Source organism: Oncorhynchus mykiss, chromosome 13 (genome assembly GCF_013265735.2).
Source record: "Oncorhynchus mykiss isolate Arlee chromosome 13, USDA_OmykA_1.1, whole genome shotgun sequence".
Classification (NCBI taxonomy): Eukaryota; Metazoa; Chordata; class Actinopteri; order Salmoniformes; family Salmonidae; genus Oncorhynchus; species Oncorhynchus mykiss.
Window position 1 is genome coordinate 5,432,806 of NC_048577.1, and position 24,577 is coordinate 5,457,382.

Below are 24,577 nucleotides of genomic sequence, written 5' to 3' on the forward strand. Positions count from 1 at the left end.
CTGTTTACTTGTATGCTTTAAACTGCCAAGTGAAGTACAGCCTACGATGTTATACTTCTACATCTGGACGGCTGCTCTTTGGGGGTTTGAGGCTGGGTGTCTGTAAAGAAACAACTGCTGATGTAATACTTCTACAGCTGGACGGCTGCTCTTTGGGGGTTTGAGGCTGGGTGTCTGTAAAGCAACAACTGCTGATGTTATGCTTCTACATCTGGACGGCTGCTCTTTGGGGGTTTGAGGCTGGCTGTCTGTAAAGCAACAACTGCTGATGTTATACTTCTACGTCTGGACGGCTGCTCTTTGGGGGTTTGAGGCTGGCTGTCTGTAAAGCAACAACTGCTGATGTTATGCTTCTACATCTGGATGGCTGCTCTTTGGGGGTTTGAGGCTGGGTGTCTGTAAAGCAACAACTGCTGATGTTATACTTCTACGTCTGGACGGCTGCTCTTTGGGGGTTTGAGGCTGGGTGTCTGTAAAGCAACAACTGCTGATGTTATACTTCTACGTCTGGACGGCTGCTCTTTGGGGGTTTGAGGCTGGCTGTCTGTAAAGCAACACGTCTGGACGGCTGCTCTTTGGGGGTTTGAGGCTGGGTGTCTGTAAAGCAACACGTCTGGACGGCTGCTCTTTGGGGGTTTGAGGCTGGCTGTCTGTAAAGCAACAACTGCTGATGTAATACTTCTACGTCTGGACGGCTGCTCTTTGGGGGTTTGAGGCTGGCTGTCTGTAAAGCAACAACTGCTGATGTTATACTTCTACGTCTGGATGGCTGCTCTTTGGGGGTTTGAGGCTGGGTGTCTGTAAAGCAACAACTGCTGATGTTATACTTCTACAGCTGGACGGCTGCTCTTTGGGGGTTTGAGGCTGGGTGTCTGTAAAGCAACAACTGCTGATGTTATACTTCTACAGCTGGACGGCTGCTCTTTGGGGGTTTGAGGCTGGCTGTCTGTAAAGCAACACGTCTGGACGGCTGCTCTTTGGGGGTTTGAGGCTGGCTGTCTGTAAAGCAACAACTGCTGATGTTATACTTCTACGTCTGGACTGCTGCTCTTTGGGGGTTTGAGGCTGGGTGTCTGTAAAGCAACACGTCTGGACGGCTGCTCTTTGGGGGTTTGAGGCTGGCTGTCTGTAAAGCAACAACTGCTGATGTTATACTTCTACGTCTGGACGGCTGCTCTTTGGGGGTTTGAGGCTGGCTGTCTGTAAAGCAACAACTGCTGATGTAATACTTCTACGTCTGGACTGCTGCTCTTTGGGGGTTTGAGGCTGGCTGTCTGTAAAGCAACAACTGCTGATGTTATACTTCTACAGCTGGACGGCTGCTCTTTGGGGGTTTGAGGCTGGGTGTCTGTAAAGCAACAACTGCTGATGTTATACTTCTACAGCTGGACGGCTGTTCTTTGGGGGTTTGAGGCTGGCTGTCTGTAAAGCAACAACTGCTGATGTTATACTTCTACGTCTGGACTGCTGCTCTTTGGGGGTTTGAGGCTGGCTGTCTGTAAAGCAACAACTGCTGATGTTATACTTCTACGTCTGGACGGCTGCTCTTTGGGGGTTTGAGGCTGGCTGTCTGTAAAGCAACACGTCTGGACGGCTGCTCTTTGGGGGTTTGAGGCTGGCTGTCTGTAAAGCAACAACTGCTGATGTTATACTTCTACGTCTGGATGGCTGCTCTTTGGGGGTTTGAGGCTGGGTGTCTGTAAAGCAACAACTGCTGATGTTATACTTCTACAGCTGGACGGCTGCTCTTTGGGGGTTTGAGGCTGGGTGTCTGTAAAGCAACAACTGCTGATGTTATACTTCTACAGCTGGACGGCTGCTCTTTGGGGGTTTGAGGCTGGGTGTCTGTAAAGCAACAACTGCTGATGTTATACTTCTACAGCTGGACGGCTGCTCTTTGGGGGTTTGAGGCTGGGTGTCTGTAAAGCAACAACTGCTGATGTTATACTTCTACATCTGGACGGCTGCTCTTTGGGGGTTTGAGGCTGGCTGTCTGTAAAGCAACACGTCTGGACGGCTGCTCTTTGGGGGTTTGAGGCTGGCTGTCTGTAAAGCAACACGTCTGGACGGCTGCTCTTTGGGGGTTTGAGGCTGGCTGTCTGTAAAGCAACAACTGCTGATGTTATACTTCTACATCTGGATGGCTGCTCTTTGGGGGTTTGAGGCTGGCTGTCTGTAAAGCAACACGTCTGGACGGCTGCTCTTTGGGGGTTTGAGGCTGGGTGTCTGTAAAGCAACAACTGCTGATGTTATACTTCTACGTCTGGACTGCTGCTCTTTGGGGGTTTGAGGCTGGCTGTCTGTAAAGCAACACGTCTGGACGGCTGCTCTTTGGGGGTTTGAGGCTGGGTGTCTGTAAAGCAACAACTGCTGATGTTATACTTCTACGTCTGGACTGCTGCTCTTTGGGGGTTTGAGGCTGGGTGTCTGTAAAGCAACACGTCTGGACGGCTGCTCTTTGGGGGTTTGAGGCTGGCTGTCTGTAAAGCAACAACTGCTGATGTTATACTTCTACGTCTGGACGGCTGCTCTTTGGGGGTTTGAGGCTGGCTGTCTGTAAAGCAACAACTGCTGATGTAATACTTCTACGTCTGGACGGCTGCTCTTTGGGGGTTTGAGGCTGGCTGTCTGTAAAGCAACAACTGCTGATGTTATACTTCTACGTCTGGACGGCTGCTCTTTGGGGGTTTGAGGCTGGGTGTCTGTAAAGCAACAACTGCTGATGTTATACTTCTACAGCTGGACGGCTGCTCTTTGGGGGTTTGAGGCTGAGTGTCTGTAAAGCAACAACTGCTGATGTTATACTTCTACAGCTGGACGGCTGCTCTTTGGGGGTTTGAGGCTGGCTGTCTGTAAAGCAACAACTGCTGATGTTATACTTCTACGTCTGGACGGCTGCTCTTTGGGGGTTTGAGGCTGGCTGTCTGTAAAGCAACACGTCTGGACTGCTGCTCTTTGGGGGTTTGAGGCTGGCTGTCTGTAAAGCAACAACTGCTGATGTTATGCTTCTACGTCTGGACGGCTGCTCTTTGGGGGTTTGAGGCTGGGTGTCTGTAAAGCAACAACTGCTGATGTTATACTTCTACGTCTGGACGGCTGCTCTTTGGGGGTTTGAGGCTGGGTGTCTGTAAAGCAACAACTGCTGATGTAAAAAGGGCTTGATAAAATAACTTTGATAGATTGATGAACTACTACTGCTACATTTAGGACTCTGATTACAGCCTTTGAGCAGCTCTAGTCTTCAGGCATCTCTGACTTTAGTTAGTGTGTTTATAGAGTGTTTATAGTGTGCAATGTGTTTATAAGGTAGCCTAGTGGTTAGAGCGTTGGACTAGTAACTGAAAGGTTGCAAGATCAAATCCCTAACTCTATAGAAAGGTAAAAATCTGTCGTTCTGCCCCTGAACAAGGCAGTTAACCCACTGTTCCCCGGTAGGCTGTCATTGTAAATAAGAATTTGTTCTTAACTGACTTGCCTAGTTAAATAAAGGATAAATCAAATAAAAATGGTGTTATAATTATGTTCAAATGTGTTTATAGCCATAATAGATCACAGACTATATATATATTATACATGTTAAAAACCTTTCTATAGAGTTAGAGATAATAAAATATAATGTGTGTGTGTGTGTGTGTGTGGAGGTGGTACATGTTGATATTTCTCTAAATGTGTTACATTTCTGAGGCTGTCAGGGGGAGGGAATGTGACAAGTCGGTTACACGGTTGACGTTCTGACTGTTTTCTCACGGGAAAAAGCGCCCCAGAACCAAGGGGGCGTTTAGTGTGACTAGCTGTCGGGTCAGAACAGATGTAGAGCACAGGAATCTGCTTCGCTCATTGGTTTCCAGAATATAGACTTCGGGGCCCTCCAATCTAGTCCTATGTCTATTACTAAAAGGCTATTTAGCATACAAACAAATAAAGCAAACGCTTCTTACACGTATGAGCTATATTATCTCGAAACAGTTTAATTAAGATACACATTGTAGGCAATTACACATGAGTTTATTGATCTGTATTACTCTAATAATATATCGGTGCAAGTGGTTACTGTTTCTCACCCGCGGGGGCGGCTATGTCAAGGTGTTTTGAATTTGTGCGTGTGCATATTTGTGTGTGAGTGAGTGGATATTTACTGCTCTGAAACACGACGCTGGTGTAGGCTATCTTCAGACCTGCGCGTGCTGCCGTACTAATATTTATAAGAGCTATCGGGATGTGGCGCCAAGAACATCCGTGCTTGTCCGCGTTAAGACGCACACACACACACACACACACACACACACACACTGAGCGAGAGACCGAGAAGTTCGTCCGCTCGGGGCGTGGTTTAGAGCGTGTCACTCAAGCGGAGGAGTCAGCTGCTGGCACGAGTCTGGGCGGGGTGACGTGTGCGGAGCTGGAGCCCAGGCAGCAGCAGAAGTTCGTTACTAATGTCAGGACTTCCTCCTGTCTGTTAGTCACCAGTCTACTGCCGGAGGCTCCCAACGGTTTTACACGGATATTCCATCCTGTCGAAATGAAACGGAACTTTTACGGTGCAAAACAGAACTGTTGATTCTGGTGGACCCGTAACCTTCTTTCCAGAGACCACGATGTGAATAAATAGTCATTTGCAGGATTTATTTGTGGATTTTTGTGGTTACTGAAAGGCGGGACGTGGTCTGACCATACTGGGGCGGAGGAGCGGTTGGTCAACCATGCTGTGGCCAGGCTTAACGCACTGGGTAGCGGCTGTGTTTCTCTGTCGGGTCGCCTCGGCGCAGTACACCAGCGACCAGTGCAGCTGGAGAGGAAGGTAGGCTATAAGTTTATTATTGTATGTGTGTTATTCGACACGTTTTATTAATCCTTATAGGATGTAGACTATAAGCCTACAATCTCTTTTGGTTAAGGAGTGTTGGGTTTAGGCTATGGCAGTGTTGCCATCGAACCAGTATATCAGGCTGATACATTCAGATGTTATGGAAACCCTCGTTTCCTCCCTGCACTTCCAGATGTTGCGCAATAATGTCCTGAACAGCGAGACCACAGCATATTTGCAGGTGCAAACAGGTTGGATAGATTAAGTCTAATGCATTTCATATTTTTTGCAATAAACGGGGGGGGGGTGAACCACTTGACACCCCTTGACACCCCCAGCCTCTGTGAGAGTGAGTGAGTGAGGGAGAGAGAGAGACGTCCTTCCTTATACAATGAGATTGTGTTTATACATGCGTTATGTAGTTTAGGCCTGATGGATTTGCATAGGGAACGTGCTTGTTTCTCCTGTCCTGTAGCCTATAGCGATGTGAGCTCCAATTGGCGGCGTGCCATAACATTAAAAGAAAACACGATAACATATTTTGAACTGTTCCAGTTCAGTATACCAAATCTCCGTGCGTGCGCCAAAAGGAGAGCTTGGGTTGGGCGCTTGGACCGTGGAGCCGCCAGAGGGAAAAGGAGAGCTTGGGTTGGGCGCTTGGACCGTGGAGCCGTCAGAGGGAAAAGGAGAGCTTGGGTTGGGCGCTTGGACCGTGGAGCCGTCAGAGGGAAAAGGAGAGCTTGGGTTGGGCGCTTGGACCGTGAAGCCGTCAGAGGGAAAAGGGGAGCTTGGGTTGGGCGCTTGGACCGTGAAGCCGCCAGAGGGAAAAGGAGAGCTTGGGTTGGGCGCTTGGACCGTGAAGCCGCCAGAGGGAAAAGGAGAGCTTGGGTTGGGCGCTTGGACCGTGGAGCCGTCAGAGGGAAAAGGAGAGTTTGGGTTGGGCGCTTGGACCGTGGAGCCGTCAGAGGGAAAAGGAGAGCTTGGGTTGGGCGCTTGGACCGTGAAGCCGTCAGAGGGAAAAGGGGAGCTTGGGTTGGGCGCTTGGACCGTGAAGCCGCCAGAGGGAAAAGGAGAGCTTGGGTTGGGCGCTTGGACCGTGAAGCCGCCAGAGGGAAAAGGAGAGCTTGGGTTGGGCGCTTGGACCGTGGAGCCGTCAGAGGAGAAATTATAGGTTTTCAGCGCTACACCTCGTGTCGAGTTCATACCTTACCTTTCACATACTCATAAAACTGTGTTCTAGGCTATTGTATATAGCATGGCACCCTCCAGAAAGTGAGTGCGCAGCCACTCCTGTAATTACAGTAAAATGAACAGGTCCATATGGCCTGCCCTTTGATCCGTCGTTTTAAGACGCTGCGTAATAAAAATAACGACTGTGCGATGCTTTCTTGTTGCCGTGCCGCGGTGCGGTATTCTTTTGAAGACATCAACTTCGAACAAGTTTGTAGTCTTTTACTGATCTTAAAGTGCGCGCATCCCAGATAACCGACCACATCCTCCCTCCCCTGCGCTCCGGGTATTGGTCACGTCGGGTCACAGTTGAGAGAGAGAGAGAGAGAGAGAGAGAGAGAGAGAGAGAGAGAGAGAGAGAGAGAGAGAGAGAGAGAGAGAGAGAGAGAGAGAGAGAGAGAGAGAGAGAGAGAGAGAGAGAGAGAGAGAGAGAGAGAGAGAGAGAGAGAGAGAGAGAGAGAGAGAGAGAGAGAGAGAGAGAGAGAGAGAGAGAGAGAGAGAGAGAGAGAGAGAGAGAGAGAGAGAGAGGAGAGAGAGAGAGAGAGAGAGAGAGAGAGAGAGAGAGAGAGAGAGAGAGAGAGAGAGAGAGAGAGAGAGAGAGAGAGAGAGAGAGAGAGAGAGAGAGAGAGAGAGAGAGAGAGAGAGAGAGAGAGAGAGAGAGAGAGAGAGAGAGAGAGAGAGAGAGAGAGAGAGAGAGAGAGAGAGAGAGAGAGAGAGAATCATAACCTCTCCTTCTCCCCCATCATCATAACCTCTCCTCCTCCCCCATCATCATAACCTCTCCTCCTCCCTCATCATCATCATAACCTCTCCTCCTCCCCCATCATCATAACCGCTCCTCCTCCCTCATCATCATAACCTCTCCTCCCCCATCATCATAACCTCTCCTCCCCCATCATCATAACCACTCCTCCTCCCCCATCATCATAACCTCTCCTCCCCCATCATCATAACCACTCCTCCTCCCCCATCATCATAACCTCTCCTCCTCCCTCATCATCATCATAACCTCTCCTCCTCCCTCATCATCATCATAACCTCTCCTCCTCCCTCATCATCATCATAACCTCTCCTCCTCCCTCATCATCATAACCTCACCTCCTCCCCCATCATCATCAACCTCTTCTCCTCCCCCATCATCATCATAACCTCTCCTCCTCCCTCATCATCATAACCCCTCCTCCTCCCTCATCATCATCATAACCTCTCCTCCTCCCTCATCATCATCATAACCTCTCCTCCTCCCTCATCATCATCATAACCTCTCCTCCCTCATCATCATCATAACTTCTCCCTCATCATCATCATAACCTCTCCTCCTCCCCCATCATCATCATAACCTCTCTTCCTCCCTCATCAACATCATAACCTCTCCTCCTCCCTCATCATCATCATAACCTCTCCTCTTCCCCCCATCTTCATAACCTCTCCTCCTCCCCCATCATCATCATCAACCTCTCCTCCTCCCCCATCATCAACCTCTCCTCCTCCCCATCATCATCATAACCTCTACTCCTCCCCATAATCATCATATCCTCTCCTCTTCCTCCCCATCATCATAAACGCTCCTCCTCCTCCCCCATCATCATAACCTCTCCCACTCCCCCATCATCATCAAACTCTCCTCCTCCCCCATCATAATAACTCTCCTCCTCCTCCCCCATCATCATAACTCTCCTCCTCCCCCATCATCATAAACTCTCCTCCTCCTCCCCCATCATAATAACTCTCCTCCTCCTCCCCCATCATCATAAACTCTCTTCCTCCTCCCCCATCATCATAACCTCTCTTCCTCCTCCCCCATCATCATAACCTCTCCTCCTCCTCCCCCATCATCATAACCTCTCCTCCTCCTCCCCCATCATCATAACCTCTCTTCCTCCTCCCCCATCATCATAACCTCTCCTCCTCCTCCCCCATCATCATAACCTCTCCTCCTTCTCCTCCCCTTTACCCTCTCTCCTCCTCCTCCCCTTTACCCTCTCTCCTCCTTCCGCAATACCTTAACTTCTTCTCTACCCTACTGTCCCCCTCTCTCCCTCTCTCTCTCCCTCTCTCCTCCCCCAGTGGTCTGACCCATGAGTCTCACTCCCGTGATGTGGAGCAGGTATACCTGCGTTGCTCCCAGGGCAGTCTAGAGTGGCTCTATCCTACTGGGGCCCTCATCGTCAACCTGCGGCCCAACACGGAGCCCACGTCTGGGGCTTCCTCCGGCCTGCACGCCTGCATCAAGCCCCAGACAGACTCCCGCGGATCACACCTCTACCTGGAGAGAGCTGGACAGCTCCGCCTGCTGATGTCTGAGACAGAACAGGTAGATGGTCAGTTAGTCAGTCAATCAGTCTGTCTGGTGGTCACTCATTCAGCCAGTCAGCATTCGGGCAGTCAGTCGGTCTGTTGGTCAGCATTCGGTCAGTCAATCAGTTGGTCAGTCAATCAGTCAATCAGTTGGTCAGTCGGCCGGTCAGTCAGCATTCGGTCAGTCAATCAGTCAATAAGTTGGTCTGTTGGTCAGTCGGTCATTCAGCCAGTCAGCATTCGGTCAGTCAATCAGTCGGTCAGTCAATCAGTCGGTCAGTCAATCAGTCGGTTAGTCAATCAGTCGGTCAGTCATTCAGTCATTCAGTCGGTCAGTCATTCAGTCAGTCATTCAGTCGGTCAGTCATTCAGTCGGTCAGTCATTCAGTCGGTCAGTCAATCAGTCGGTCAGTCATTCAGTCGGTCAGTCATTCAGTCGGTCAGTCATTCAGTCGGTCAGTCATTCAGTTGGTCAGTCAGCATTCGGTCAGTCAATCAGTTGGTCAGTCGGCCGGTCAGTCAGCAATTCGGTCAGTCAATCAGTCAATCAGTTGGTCTGTTGGTCAGTCGGTCATTCAGCCAGTCAGCATTCGGTCAGTCAATCAGTCGGTCAGTCAATCAGTCGGTCAGTCAATCAGTCGGTTAGTCAATCAGTCGGTCAGTCAATCAGTCGGTCAGTCATTCAGTCGGTCAGTCATTCAGTCGGTCAGTCATTCAGTCGGTCAGTCATTCAGTCGGTCAGTCATTCAGTCAGTCAGTCATTAAGTCGGTCAGTCAATCAGTCGGTCAGTCAATCAGTCGGTCAGTCAATCAGTCGGTCAGTCAATCAGTCGGTCAGTCAATCAGTCGGTTAGTCAATCAGTCGGTCAGTCAATCAGTCGGTCAGTCATTCAGTCGGTCAGTCATTCAGTCATTCAGTCATTCAGTCAATAAGTCGGTCAGTCGGTCAGTCGGTCAGTCATTCAGTCGGTCAGTCATTCAGTCGGTCAGTCGGTCAGTCATTCAGTTGGTCAGTCATTTAGTCGGTCAGTCATTCAGTCGGTCAGTCATTCAGTCGGTCAGTCGGTCAGTCATTCAGTCGGTCAGTCATTCAGTCGGTCAGTCACGTTTATTCATAAATCCCTTTTTTACATCAGAAGTAGATATTTCACAGTAACCTGACTGAGAACAGCACAGAGCAGGTTACATAGGCAGGAAACGCATGCTTAAGTTTAACCGCTCTAAATATAACTGTTGATATGTTCATAAAGTACTTGTGTGAAAATGATTATCTCAGCGTCATTACACCAGTACATTACACCAGTACATTACACCAGTACATTACACCAGTACATACATGCACCAGTACATTACACCAGTACATACATACACCAGTACATACATACACCAGTACATTACACCAGTACATTACACCAGTACATTACACCAGTACATTACACCAGTACATACATACACCAGTACATTACACCAGTACATACATACACCAGTACATACATACACCAGTACATTACACCAGTACATTACACCAGTACATTACACCAGTACATACATACACCAGTACATACATACACCAGTACATTACACCAGTACATTACACCAGTACATACATACACCAGTACATTACACCAGTACATTACACCAGTACATTACACCAGTACATACATACACCAGTACATTACACCAGTACATTACACCAGTACATACATACACCAGTACATTACACCAGTACATTACACCAGTACATTACACCAGTACATACATACACCAGTACATTACACCTTTACATACATACACCAGTACATTACACCAGTACATTACACCAGTACATTACACCAGTACATTACACCAGTACATACATACACCAGTACATTACACCAGTACATTACACCAGTACATTACACCAGTACATACATACACCAGTACATTACACCAGTACATACATACACCAGTACATTACACCAGTACATACATACACCAGTACATTACACCAGTACATTACACCAGTACATAGATACACCAGTACATACATACACCAGTACATTACACCAGTACATTACACCAGTACATTACACCAGTACATTACACCAGTACATTACACCAGTACATTACACCAGTACATACATACACCAGTACATACATACACCAGTACATACATACACCAGTACATTACACCAGTACATTACACCAGCACATACATACACCAGTACATTACACCAGTACATTACACCAGTACATACATACACCAGTACATTACACCAGTACATTACACCAGTACATACATACACCAGTACATTACACCAGTACATTACACCAGTACATTACACCAGTACATTACACCAGTACATTACACCAGTACATACATACACCAGTACATACATACACCAGTACATACATACACCAGTACATACATACACCAGTACATTACACCAGTACATTACACCAGTACATTACACCAGTACATTACACCAGTACATTACACCAGTACATACATACACCAGTACATTACACCAGCACATTACACCAGTACATACATACACCAGTACATTACACCAGTACATTACACCAGTACATTACACCAGTACATTACACCAGTACATACATACACCAGTACATTACACCAGTACATTACACCTTTACATACATACACCAGTACATTACACCAGTACATTACACCAGTACATTACACCAGTACATTACACCAGTACATTACACCAGTACATTACACCAGTACATTACACCAGTACATTACACCAGTACATACATACACCAGTACATTACACCAGTACATACATACACCAGTACATTACACCAGTACATTACACCAGTACATTACACCAGTACATACATACACCAGTACATTACACCAGTACATTACACCAGTACATACATACACCAGTACATAGATACACCAGTACATTACACCAGTACATTACACCAGTACATTACACCAGTACATTACACCAGTACATTACACCAGTACATTACACCAGTACATAGATACACCAGTACATACATACACCAGTACATTACACCAGTACATTACACCAGTACATTACACCAGTACATACATACACCAGTACATACATACACCAGTACATTACACCAGTACATACATACACCAGTACATACATACACCAGTACATTACACCAGTACATACATACACCAGTACATTACACCAGTACATTACACCAGTACATTCCACCAGTACATTACACCAGTACATTACACCAGTACATAGATACACCAGTACATTACACCAGTACATTACACCAGTACATTGCACCAGTACATTACACCAGTACATACATACACCAGTACATTACACCAGTACATAGATACACCAGTACATTACACCAGTACATAGATACACCAGTACATAGATACACCAGTACATTACACCAGTACATTACACCAGTACATACATACACCAGTACATTACACCAGTACATAGATACACCAGTACATTACACCAGTACATTACACCAGTACATTACACCAGTACATTACACCAGTACATACATACACCAGTACATTACACCAGTACATTACACCTTTACATACATACACCAGTACATTACACCAGTACATTACACCAGTACATTACACCAGTACATTACACCAGTACATTACACCAGTACATTACACCAGTACATTACACCAGTACATTACACCAGTACATTACACCAGTACATACATACACCAGTACATTACACCAGTACATACATACACCAGTACATTACACCAGTACATTACACCAGTACATTACACCAGTACATACATACACCAGTACATTACACCAGTACATTACACCAGTACATAGATACACCAGTACATAGATACACCAGTACATTACACCAGTACATTACACCAGTACATTACACCAGTACATTACACCAGTACATTACACCAGTACATAGATACACCAGTACATACATACACCAGTACATTACACCAGTACATTACACCAGTACATTACACCAGTACATTACACCAGTACATACATACACCAGTACATACATACACCAGTACATTACACCAGTACATACATACACCAGTACATACATACACCAGTACATTACACCAGTACATACATACACCAGTACATTACACCAGTACATTACACCAGTACATTCCACCAGTACATTACACCAGTACATTACACCAGTACATAGATACACCAGTACATTACACCAGTACATTACACCAGTACATTGCACCAGTACATTACACCAGTACATAGATACACCAGTACATTACACCAGTACATAGATACACCAGTACATAGATACACCAGTACATTACACCAGTACATTACACCAGTACATTACACCAGTACATACATACACCAGTACATTACACCAGTACATAGATACACCAGTACATTACACCAGTACATTACACCAGTACATTACACCAGTACATAGATACACCAGTACATTACACCAGTACATACATACACCAGTACATTACACCAGTACATACATACACCAGTACATTACACCAGTACATTACACCAGTACATACATACACCAGTACATTACACCAGTACATTACACCAGTACATTACACCAGTACATTACACCAGTACATAGATACACCAGTACATTACACCAGTACATACATACACCAGTACATAGATACACCAGTACATTACACCAGTACATACATACACCAGTACATTACACCAGTACATTACACCAGTACATTACACCAGTACATTACACCAGTACATACATACACCAGTACATTACACCAGTACATAGATACACCAGTACATACATACACCAGTACATATTTAATCATGTTTGTTATATTTCCAGGCGCATGGCAGGGTGCAGTGTTTCTCCCTGACAGAGGGGGCGCTGTTCATAGAGGCAGTGGGCCAGCAGGACATCAGCAAGAGGATCACAGTGTTTCAGTATGAACTGGTGGCCAGCCACGGACCTGGAGCTCATCTGTACCCACACCTCAACACTGGCACTGGTAAGAGACCAACACACACACACACCTGAATACTGGCACTGGTAAGAGACCAACACACACACACACACCTGAATACTGGCAAGAGACCAACACACACACACCTGAACACTGGACCTGGTAAGAGACCAACACACACACACACCTCAACACTGGCACTGGTAAGAGACCAACACACACACACACCTGAATACTGGACCTGGTAAGAGACCAACACACACACACACCTGAACACTGGCACTGGTAAGAGACCAACACACACACACACACCTGAATACTGGCAAGAGACCAACACACACACATCTGAACACTGGACCTGGTAAGAGACCAACACACACACACACCTGAATACTGGCAAGAGACCAACACACACATTTCATGGTAGAACCCAGGCGATAGAACCCGTTCCCCAGATAGAACCCGTTCCCCAGATCAAGGGCTGTACAAAGTAACATGACAGATGGACAGAGTCAGTGACAGAGTCCAGAGAGAGGAGGAAGAATGAACCACTGGTTCAACTGACCCCTAGACACATTAAATAGGCCTTGTGTTAGCTGAAGAAGGGGAGGCCGAGGTAGAAATGGGGGGGGGGCAGGAGATGACAGGAGTTAAACAGGGTGACTGTCTGTCTAGCCTAATAAAGCAGTCTAGCCAAGACCCACACATCCACAGCCCTGCTGTCACTCAAGAGACAGACCGGACCAGACCAGAGACCCCCCTCCCTCTCTTACTGCTGTCCTCTATCCCCCTCTCCTCTCACCCGTCTCCCTCCTCTCTCTCCCATCTCCCTACCTCCTCTCTCTCTCCTCTCCCTCCCTCCTCTCTCTCTCGTCTCCCTCTCTGACATATAAAAACAAGCTGGCTAATCAACAGGTCACACTGGGGTCAAGCCCAGGGGTCAGCCAATCATCATCCAGCTGTCAATCAGTGGTGTCTGCTGCAAGACAGGGAGAGGATATGATTGGTCAGATGGAGAATGGAGGGAGGGAGAGTGGGAGGGAGGGAGAGCGGGAGAGGGAGAAAGGTTTGTATCTGCCTAGTACAGGTATGGAGGGAGAGAGAGATGTTTTGTATCTGCCTAGTACAGGTATAGAGGGAGGGAAAAAGAGAGAGAGAGAGATATGTTTTATATCTGCCTAGTACTAGGTATAGAGGGAGGGAGAAAGAGAGAGAGAGAGATATGTTTTGTATCTGCCTAGTACAGGTATGTGTGCCCCATAAAACCATTGACAGACAAAGAGAAAGACTGTGTGTGTTTAATAGTTGTTTTACTGGCAGACAGGGTCAAAGGTTACCACCCTGACTACCTTCTCCCACCTGTTGTTTCACTCTCTCTCACACACACACACACACACACACACGCACACAAGAAAATCCTTCATCTTGTACCCTCCCCCATAGACATCCATCTTATCCCTCCCTCTCTCCCTCCTCATTCCTCCCTCCTCACCCCTCCCTGTCTCCATCCTCATCCCTCCCTCTCTCCCTCACCTCTCCCTCTCTCCATCCTCATCCCTCCCTCTCTCTCTCCCTTCTCATCCCTCCCTCCTCATCCCTCCCTCTCTCCCTCATTCCTCTCTCTCTTCCTCCTCATCCCTCCCTCCTCATTCCTCCCTCTCTCCCTCATTCCTCTCTCTCTTCCTCCTCATCCCTCATTCCTCCCCCTCTCTCGCCTCATTCCTCTCCCTCCCTCCTCATCCCTTCCTCTCTCCCTCCTCATCCCTCCCTCCTCATCCCTCTCTCCCTCCTCATTCCTCCCTCTCTCCCTCATTCCTCTCTCTCTTCCTCCTCATCCCTCATTCCTCCCCCTCTCTCACCTCACCCCTCCCTCTCTACCCCAAATAGAGCTAGGGGGAACAACAAGGGGGTAAGAGAACCAGACTTCCCCCTCTCACACCTCCTCTCCCCTCTCTCAGGAAGTGAGGGATGGATGGGGGAGGGAAAGAGGGAGGAGAATATTAGTGGAGAGATACAGGACTAACTGACTCACACGCTCAGTCTTCTTTATATCTGATGCTAGTGTTGTACACGACTGATCAACCGTTTTAGAACACCTACTAATTCAAGGGTTTTTCTTTATTTGTACTATTCTCTATATGGAATCATGTAGTAACCAAAATATCAAAATATATTTTATATTTGAGAGTCTTAAAATAGCCACCCTTTGCCTTGATGACAGCTTTGCACACTCTTGGCATTCTCTCAATCAGCTTCATGAGGTAGTCACCTCGTATGCATTTCAATTAGCAGGTGTGCCTTCTTAAAATATCATTTCTCTCCTTCTTAAAGCATTTCAGAAGGAAACGTTGGGGGGGGGGGGGGGGGGGGTGTTATACAGAAAATAGCCCTATTTGGTAAAAGACCAAGTCCATATTATGGCAAGGACAGCTCAAATAAGCAAAGAGAAACAACAGTCCATCATTACTTTAAGACACGAAGGTCAGTCAATTCGCTTTTAACGTTTCTTCAAGTGCAGTCTCAAAAACCATCAAGCACTATGATGAAACTGTCTCTCATGAGGACCGCCACAGGAAAGGAAGACCCAGAGTTACCTCTGCTGCAGAGGATCAGTTCATTAGAGTTACCAGCCTCAGAAATTGCAGACCAAATAAATGCTTCACAGAGTTCAAGTAACAGACACATCTCAACATCAACTGTTCAGAGGAGACTACATGAATAAGGCCTTCGTGGTTGAATTGCCACAAAGAAACCACTACTAAAGGACACCAATCAGAAGAAGAGAGTTGCTTGGGTCAAGAAACACGAGCAATGGACATTAGACCGGTGGAAATTTTGGCCTGGATATTTTTGGTTCCAACCTCCGTGTCTTTGTGAGATACGGTGTGGGTGTATGGATGATCTCTGTTTGTGTATTTCACACCGTAAAGCATGGAGGAGGAGGTGTTATGGTGTGGGTGTATGGATGATCTCTGTTTGTGTATTTCACACCGTAAAGCATGGAGGAGGAGGTGTTATGGTGTGGGTGTATGGATGATCTCTGTTTGTGTATTTCACACCGTAAAGCATGGAGGAGGAGGTGTTATGGTGTGGGTGTATGGATGATCTCTGTTTGTGTATTTCACACCGTAAAGCATGGAGGAGGAGGTGTTATGGTGTGGGTGTATGTATGATCTCTGTTTGTGTATTTCACACCGTAAAGCATGGAGGAGGAGGTGTTATGGTGTGGGTGTATGGATGATCTCTGTTTGTGTATTTCACACCGTAAAGCATGGAGGAGGAGGTGTTATGGTGTGGGTGTATGGATGATCTCTGTTTGTGTATTTCACACCGTGAAGCATGGAGGAGGAGGTGTTATGGTGTGGGGGAATATTGCTGGTGACATTGTCTGAGATTCATTTAGAATTCAAGGCACACTTAACCAGCATCGCTACCACAGCATTCTGCAGCCATACTCCATCCCATCTGGTTTGGGCTTAGTGGGACTATCATTTGTTTTCAACAGGTCAATGACCCAACAAACCTCCAGGCTATTTCATAGTTTTGATGTCTTCACTATTATTCTACAATGGAGAAAATAGTAAAAATCAAGAAAAACCTTTGAATGAGTAGGTATTCTAAAACGTTTGACCGGTAGTGTATACTGTATGGTGGTGAATATGGTGGTGGTGTATGGTGTGTATGGTGGGATGGTGTATGGTGTGTGGTGGTGTGTGGTGTTGTATGGTGGTGTGTGGTGGTGGGGTGTGTGGTGGTGTGTGGTGTTGTATGGTGGTGTGTGGTGGTGGTGTGTGGTGGTGTGTGTGGGGGTGTGGTGGTGTATGGTGTGTGGTGGTGTGTGGTGTTGTATGGTGGTGTGTGGTGGTGTGTGTGGGGGTGTGGTGGTGTATGGTGTGTGGTGGTGTGTGGTGTTGTATGGTGGTGTGTGGTGGTGTGTGGGGGTGTGGTGGTGTATGGTGTGTGGTGGTGTGTGGTGTTGTATGGTGGTGTGTGGTGGTGTATGGTGGTGTGGTAGTGGTGTGGTGGTGTGGTAGTGGTGTGGTGGTGTATGGTGGTGTGTGGTGGTGTATATGTCATGTGTCTCATGTCTCATGTCTCTCTCTCAGCCTCCTGTACACCCTGCACAGATGACCAGATCCTGATGGCGGTATGCACCAGCGACTTTGGTAAGCACACACACACAGGTTACGCACAACACCACAACACACACACACACACACAGGTACGCACAACACCACAACACACACACACACACATGTTATGTTAAGTCATGTTATCATAGACTCAGTACTGGTACCCTGTGTGTATAGTCATGTTATCATAGACTCAGTACTGGTACCCTGTGTGTATAGTCATGTTATCATAGACTCAGTACTGGTACCCTGTGTGTATAGTCATGTTATCATAGACTCAGTACTGGTACCCTGTGTGTATAGTCATGTTATCATAGACTCAGTACTGGTACCCTGTGTGTATAGTCATGTTATCATAGACTCAGTACTGGTACCCTGTGTGTATAGTCATGTTATCATAGACTCAGTACTGGTACCCTGTGTGTATAGTCATGTTATCATAGACTCAGTACTGGTACCCTGTGTGTATAGTCATGTTATCATAGACTCAGTACTGGTACCCTGTGTGTATAGTCATGTTATCATAGACTCAGTACTGGTACCCTGTGTGTATAGTCATGTTATCATAGACTCAGTACTGGTACCCTGTGTGTATAGTAATGTTATCATAGACTCAGTACTGGTACCCTGTGTGTATAGTCATGTTATCATAGACTCAGTACTGGTACCCTGTGTGTATAGTCATGTTATCATAGACTCAGTACTGATACCCTGTGTGTATAGTCATGTTATCATAGACTCAGTACTGATACCCTGTGTGTATAGTCATGTTATCATAGACTCAGTACTGGTACCCTGTGTGTATAGTCATGTTATCATAGACTCAGTACTGGTACCCTGTGTGTATAGTCATGTTATCATAGACTCAGTACTGGTACCCTGTGTGTATAGTCATGTTATCATAGACTCAGTACTGGTACCCTGTGTGTATAGTCATGTTATCATAGACTCAGTACTGGTACCCTGTGTGTATAGTCATGTTATCATAGACTCAGTACTGGTACCCTGTGTGTATAGTCATGTTATCATAGACTCAGTACTGGTACCCTGTGTGTATAGTCATGTTATCATAGACTCAGTACTGGTACCCTGTGTGTATAGTCATGTTATCATAGACTCAGTACTGGTACCCTGTGTGTATAGTCATGTTATCATAGACTCAGTACTGGTACCCTGTGTGTATAGTCATGTTATCATAGACTCAGTACTGGTACCCTGTGTGTATAGTCATGTTATCATAGACTCAGTACTGATACCATGTGTGTATAGTCATGTTATCATAGACTCAGTACTGGTACCCTGTGTGTATAGTCATGTTATCATAGACTCAGTACTGGTACCCTGTGTGTATAGTCATGTTATCATAGACTCAGTACTGATACCACGTGTGTATAGTCATGTTATCATAGACTCAGTACTGGTACCCTGTGTGTATAGTCATGTTATCATAGACTCAGTACTGGTACCCTGTGTGTATAGTCATGTTATCATAGACTCAGTACTGGTACCCTGTGTGTATAGTCATGTTATCATAGACTCAGTACTGGTACCCTGTGTGTATAGTCATGTTATCATAGACTCAGTACTGGTACCCTGTGTGTATAGTCATGTTATCATAGACTCAGTACTGGTACCCTGTGTGTATAGTCATGTTATCATAGACTCAGTACTGGTACCCTGTGTGTATAGTCATGTTATCATAGACTCAGTACTGATACCCTGTGTGTATAGTCATGTTATCATAGACTCAGTACTGGTACCCTGTGTGTATAGTCATGTTATCATAGACTCAGTACTGATACCATGTGTGTATAGTCATATTATCATAGACTCAGTACTGGTACCCTGTGTGTATAGTCATGTTATCATAGACTCAGTACTGGTACCCTGTGTGTATAGTCATGTTATCATAGACTCAGTACTGGTACCCTGTGTGTATAGTCATGTTATCATAGACTCAGTACTGGTACCCTGTGTGTATAGTCATGTTATCATAGACTCAGTACTGGTACCCTGTGTGTATAGTCATGTTATCATAGACTCAGTACTGATACCCTGTGTGTATAGTCATGTTATCATAGACTCAGTACTGGTACCCTGTGTGTATAGTCATGTTATCATAGACTCAGTACTGGTACCCTGTGTGTATAGTCATGTTATCATAGACTCAGTACTGGTACCCTGTGTGTATAGTCATGTTATCATAGACTCAGTACTGGTACCCTGTGTGTATAGTCATGTTATCATAGACTCAGTACTGGTACCCTGTGTGTATAGTCATGTTATCATAGACTCAGTACTGATACCATGTGTGTATAGTCATGTTATCATAGACTCAGTACTGGTACCCTGTGTGTATAGTCATGTTATCATAGACTCAGTACTGGTACCCTGTGTGTATAGTCATGTTATCATAGACTCAGTACTGGTACCCTGTGTGTATAGTCATGTTATCATAGACTCAGTACTGGTACCCTGTGTGTATAGTCATGTTATCATAGACTCAGTACTGATACCACGTGTGTATAGTCATGTTATCATAGACTCAGTACTGGTACCCTGTGTGTATAGTCATGTTATCATAGACTCAGTACTGGTACCCTGTGTGTATAGTCATGTTATCATAGACTCAGTACTGATACCACGTGTGTATAGTCATGTTATCATAGACTCAGTACTGGTACCCTGTGTGTATAGTCATGTTATCATAGACTCAGTACTGGTACCCTGTGTGTATAGTCATGTTATCATAGACTCAGTACTGGTACCCTGTGTGTATAGTCATGTTATCATAGACTCAGTACTGGTACCCTGTGTGTATAGTCATGTTATCATAGACTCAGTACTGGTACCCTGTGTGTATAGTCATGTTATCATAGACTCAGTACTGGTACCCTGTGTGTATAGTCATGTTATCATAGACTCAGTACTGGTACCCTGTGTGTATAGTCATGTTATCATAGACTCAGTACTGGTACCCTGTGTGTATAGTCATGTTATCATAGACTAAGTACTGGTACCCTGTGTGTATAGTCATGTTATCATAGACTCAGTACTGATACCCTGTGTGTATAGTCATGTTATCATAGACTCAGTACTGGTACCCTGTGTGTATAGTCATGTTATCATAGACTCAGTACTGGTACCCTGTGTGTATAGTCATGTTATCATAGACTCAGTACTGGTACCATGTGTGTATAGTCATGTTATCATAGACTCAGTACTGGTACCCTGTGTGTATAGTCATGTTATCATAGACTCAGTACTGGTACCCTGTGTGTATAGTCATGTTATCATAGACTCAGTACTGGTACCCTGTGTGTATAGTCATGTTATCATAGACTCAGTACTGGTACCCTGTGTGTATAGTCATGTTATCATAGACTCAGTACTGGTACCCTGTGTGTATAGTCATGTTATCATAGACTCAGTACTTGTACCCTGTGTGTATAGTCATGTTATCATAGACTCAGTACTGGTACCCTGTGTGTATAGTCATGTTATCATAGACTCAGTACTGGTACCCTGTGTGTATAGTCATGTTATCATAGACTCAGTACTGGTACCCTGTGTGTATAGTCATGTTATCATAGACTCAGTACTGGTACCCTGTGTGTATAGTCATGTTATCATAGACTCAGTACTGGTACCCTGTGTGTATAGTCATGTTATCATAGACTCAGTACTGGTACCCTGTGTGTATAGTCATGTTATCATAGACTCAGTACTGGTACCCTGTGTGTATAGTCATGTTATCATAGACTCAGTACTGGTACCCTGTGTGTATAGTCATGTTATCATAGACTCAGTACTGGTACCCTGTGTGTATAGTCATGTTATCATAGACTCAGTACTGGTACCCTGTGTGTATAGTCATGTTATCATAGACTCAGTACTGGTACCCTGTGTGTATAGTCATGTTATCATAGACTCAGTACTGGTACCCTGTGTGTATAGTCATGTTATCATAGACTCAGTACTGGTACCCTGTGTGTATAGTCATGTTATCATAGACTCAGTACTGGTACCCTGTGTGTATAGTCATGTTATCATAGACTCAGTACTGGTACCCTGTGTGTATAGTCATGTTATCATAGACTCAGTACTGATACCCTGTGTGTATAGTCATGTTATCATAGACTCAGTACTGGTACCCTGTGTGTATAGTCATGTTATCATAGACTCAGTACTGGTACCCTGTGTGTATAGTCATGTTATCATAGACTCAGTACTGGTACCCTGTGTGTATAGTCATGTTATCATAGACTCAGTACTGGTACCCTGTGTGTATAGTCATGTTATCATAGACTCAGTACTGGTACCCTGTGTGTATAGTCATGTTATCATAGACTCAGTACTGTTACCCTGTGTGTATAGTCATGTTATCATAGACTCAGTACTGGTACCCTGTGTGTATAGTCATGTTATCATAGACTCAGTACTGGTACCCTGTGTGTATAGTCATGTTATCATAGACTCAGTACTGGTACCATGTGTGTATAGTCATGTTATCATAGACTCAGTACTGGTACCCTGTGTGTATAGTCATGTTATCATAGACTCAGTACTGGTACCCTGTGTGTATAGTCATGTTATCATAGACTCAGTACTGGTACCCTGTGTGTATAGTCATGTTATCATAGACTCAGTACTGGTACCCTGTGTGTATAGTCATGTTACTCGTGTTATTTTTCTATTACATTAAAATGTTTCTCTCTGCATTGTTGTGAAGATCCCGTCAGTCAGCATTTCACTGTTAGTCTCCACCTGTTGTTTCCCAAGCATGTGACAAATGTTATTTGATTTGATTTAGAACACAGCCACAAACAGCACCAGCTGTAAAGGACATGAACAATCCTTTTCATCACTCTCTCTCCCCCCTCTCCTCCCCATATCTCTCTCCTCCCCATATCTCTCTCCTCCCTCTCCTCCCCATATCTCTCTCCCCCCTCTCCTCCCCAAATCTCTCTCCTCCCTCTCCCCCCTCTCCTCACCATATATCTCTCCTCCCCATATCTCTCTCCTCCCTCTCCTCTCCATATCTCTCTCCTCCCCATATCTCTCTCCTCCCTCTCCTCCCCCTCTCCTCCCCATATCTCTCTCCTCCCCATATCTCTCTCCTCCCCATATCTCTCTCCTCCCCATATCTCTCTCCTCATTCTCCTCCCCATATATCTCTCTCCTCCCTCTCCTCCCCATATATCTCTCTCCTCCCTCTCCTCCCCATATATCTCTCTCCTCCCCATATATCTCTCTCCTCCCTCTCCTCCCCATATCTCTCTCCTCCCTCTCCTCCCCATATCTCTCTCCTCCCTCTCCTCCCCATATATCTCTCTCCTCCCTCTCCTCCCCATATATCTCTCTCCTCCCTCTCCTCCCCATATATCTCTCTCCTCCCTCTCCTCCCCATATATCTCTCTCCTCCCTCTCCTCCCCATATCTCTCTCCTCCCTATCTCCTCCCCATATCTCTCTCCTCCTTCTCCTCCCCATATCTCTCTCCTCCCTATCTCCCCCCCATATCTCTCTCTCCTCCCTCTCTCCTCCCCATATCTCTCTCTCCTCCCCATATCTCTCTCTCCTCCCCATATCTCTCTCCTCCTTCTCCTCCCCATATCTCTCTCCTCCTTCTCCTCCCCATATCTCTCTCTCCTCCGTCTCTCCTCCCCATATCTCTCTCTCCTCCCCATATCTCTCTCTCCTCCCCATATCTCTCTCCCTCCCTCTTTCTCTCCAGCGGGTCGTGGCAGTATCCGTGGCGTTGACATGCCCTCGTCATCAGACCACTCCTCCGTTGCCGTGACGCTAAGCCGCCTGTTCCATCAGAAGAGCGGAGTGTTCTCTCTGGACGGAGCCAGAGGAAAGGGGTGGTCCGGACGTCTGAACACGCCCCTGCGGTGCCGGCTGCAGCCGAGGGAGAAGGGGGAGTTCCTGTTCACGGGGGCAGTGAGGTTCGGAGAGGCGTGGCTTGGCTGCTCCCCGCACTACCGCCACTTTCTGAAGCTCTACAGGACCGCCCTGGAGACAGGAAGTAACCCCTGTCACATGGACATGGACACAGACTGAGGCACGCCCCTTCCGCCCAGGAGACAACCAATCAGGGAACAGGATTGGGAAACAAACTCAGCGAATCAGGGACACAGAGAGAGAGGGCTGGGTCGCTGGCTGGACTGACAGGGCCCTGATCCAATCAGAGGAGTGAAGTCGTAAAGGGGCGGAATCTTTGATATGACTGAGAGGTGGTTGGACGTGGTCCCAAGCCCTGCTAACCGATTGGCTGAAGCTCTTACAGTTGCCTAGCAGCAAGGATAGTTGGCCTGTGTCTGAACAGTTCTAAAGCCATCTGTTGTCATAGAATGTCTTAAGACGCTGGTGTGTGTGTGTGTCTGTGTGTGTGTCTGTGTGTGTGTCTGTCTGTGTGTGTGTGTATAGTGTGTGTGTATAGTGTGTGTGTGTCTGTGTGTTTGTGCGCGTGTGTTGGAAATAGATGTAAATATGATCATTGTTGTAATGAAAGTTTGTTTCGTGAAAAGCTTTATGTTTACAGTTTAGAGGTTGTCTTCTGACAGAAGTGTATAGTGGGTTCCTGCACAGCGTGTGTGTCTTAGCGTGTTTGTGTGTGTCTTAGCATGCTCTTGTGTGTCTTAGCGTGTTTGTGTGTGCGCGCTAGTGAGTGTGTGAACGTGTATGTACTATCCTGTGAATGTGTGTGTGCGCTAGCGTGTGTGGTTCTGCACTAGCTTGTGTGAAGGTGTGTCTGTGAAGGTGTGTGTGTGAAGGTGTGTGTGCGACTGTGTTAAAGTACAATAGCACTCTGTCTCTCTGTTCTAGGGAATAAACTATCTTCCTGGAACAAGTCTTTATTTTACTGTGTCTGTGTCTAGATGTGTCTGTGTCTAGATGTGTCTGTGTCTAGATGTGTCTGTGTCACATTGGATTTCTCTACAGTGTTTATAAGGTACTGTTTTGAAGTATCCTCATTTGTGTGTGGGTGGGCGTTTGTGTGTGTGTGTGGGCGTTTGCATGTGTGTGTGTGTACTATCACAGTAAAGGGAGAGAGTGAGTGTGTGTGTGTGTATATATTATCACAGTAAAGGGAGAGAGTGAGTGTGTGTGTGTGTATATATTATCACAGTAAAGGGAGAGAGTGTATATATTATCACAGTAAAGGGAG

At 46.1% G+C, this 24,577-nt stretch overlaps 1 protein-coding gene across 1 annotated transcript; it reads left to right on the plus strand.

Annotated features, from left to right (window-relative positions):
• Positions 1-1,004: 1,004 nt before the first annotated feature.
• On the plus strand, positions 1,005-24,260 carry LOC118938164 (meteorin-like protein). Its single transcript, XM_036939949.1, has 5 exons — positions 1,005-4,798; positions 8,102-8,348; positions 13,154-13,316; positions 17,378-17,437; positions 23,141-24,260. The coding sequence occupies exons 1-5, from the start codon at positions 4,701-4,703 to the stop codon at positions 23,467-23,469; spliced, it is 897 nt and encodes a 298-aa protein (XP_036795844.1). The 5' UTR covers positions 1,005-4,700; the 3' UTR covers positions 23,470-24,260.
• Positions 24,261-24,577: the final 317 nt, after the last annotated feature.

Coding starts and splice junctions, on each gene's coding strand:
- LOC118938164 (XM_036939949.1), top strand. CDS start 4,701: ATGCTGTGGCCAGGCTTAACGCACTGGGTAGCGGCTGTGTTTCTCTGT. Junction 8,349..13,153: donor TGATGTCTGAGACAGAACAG/GTAGATGGTCAG, acceptor TTATATTTCCAG/GCGCATGGCAGGGTGCAGTG. Junction 13,317..17,377: donor ACACCTCAACACTGGCACTG/GTAAGAGACCAA, acceptor TCTCTCTCTCAG/CCTCCTGTACACCCTGCACA.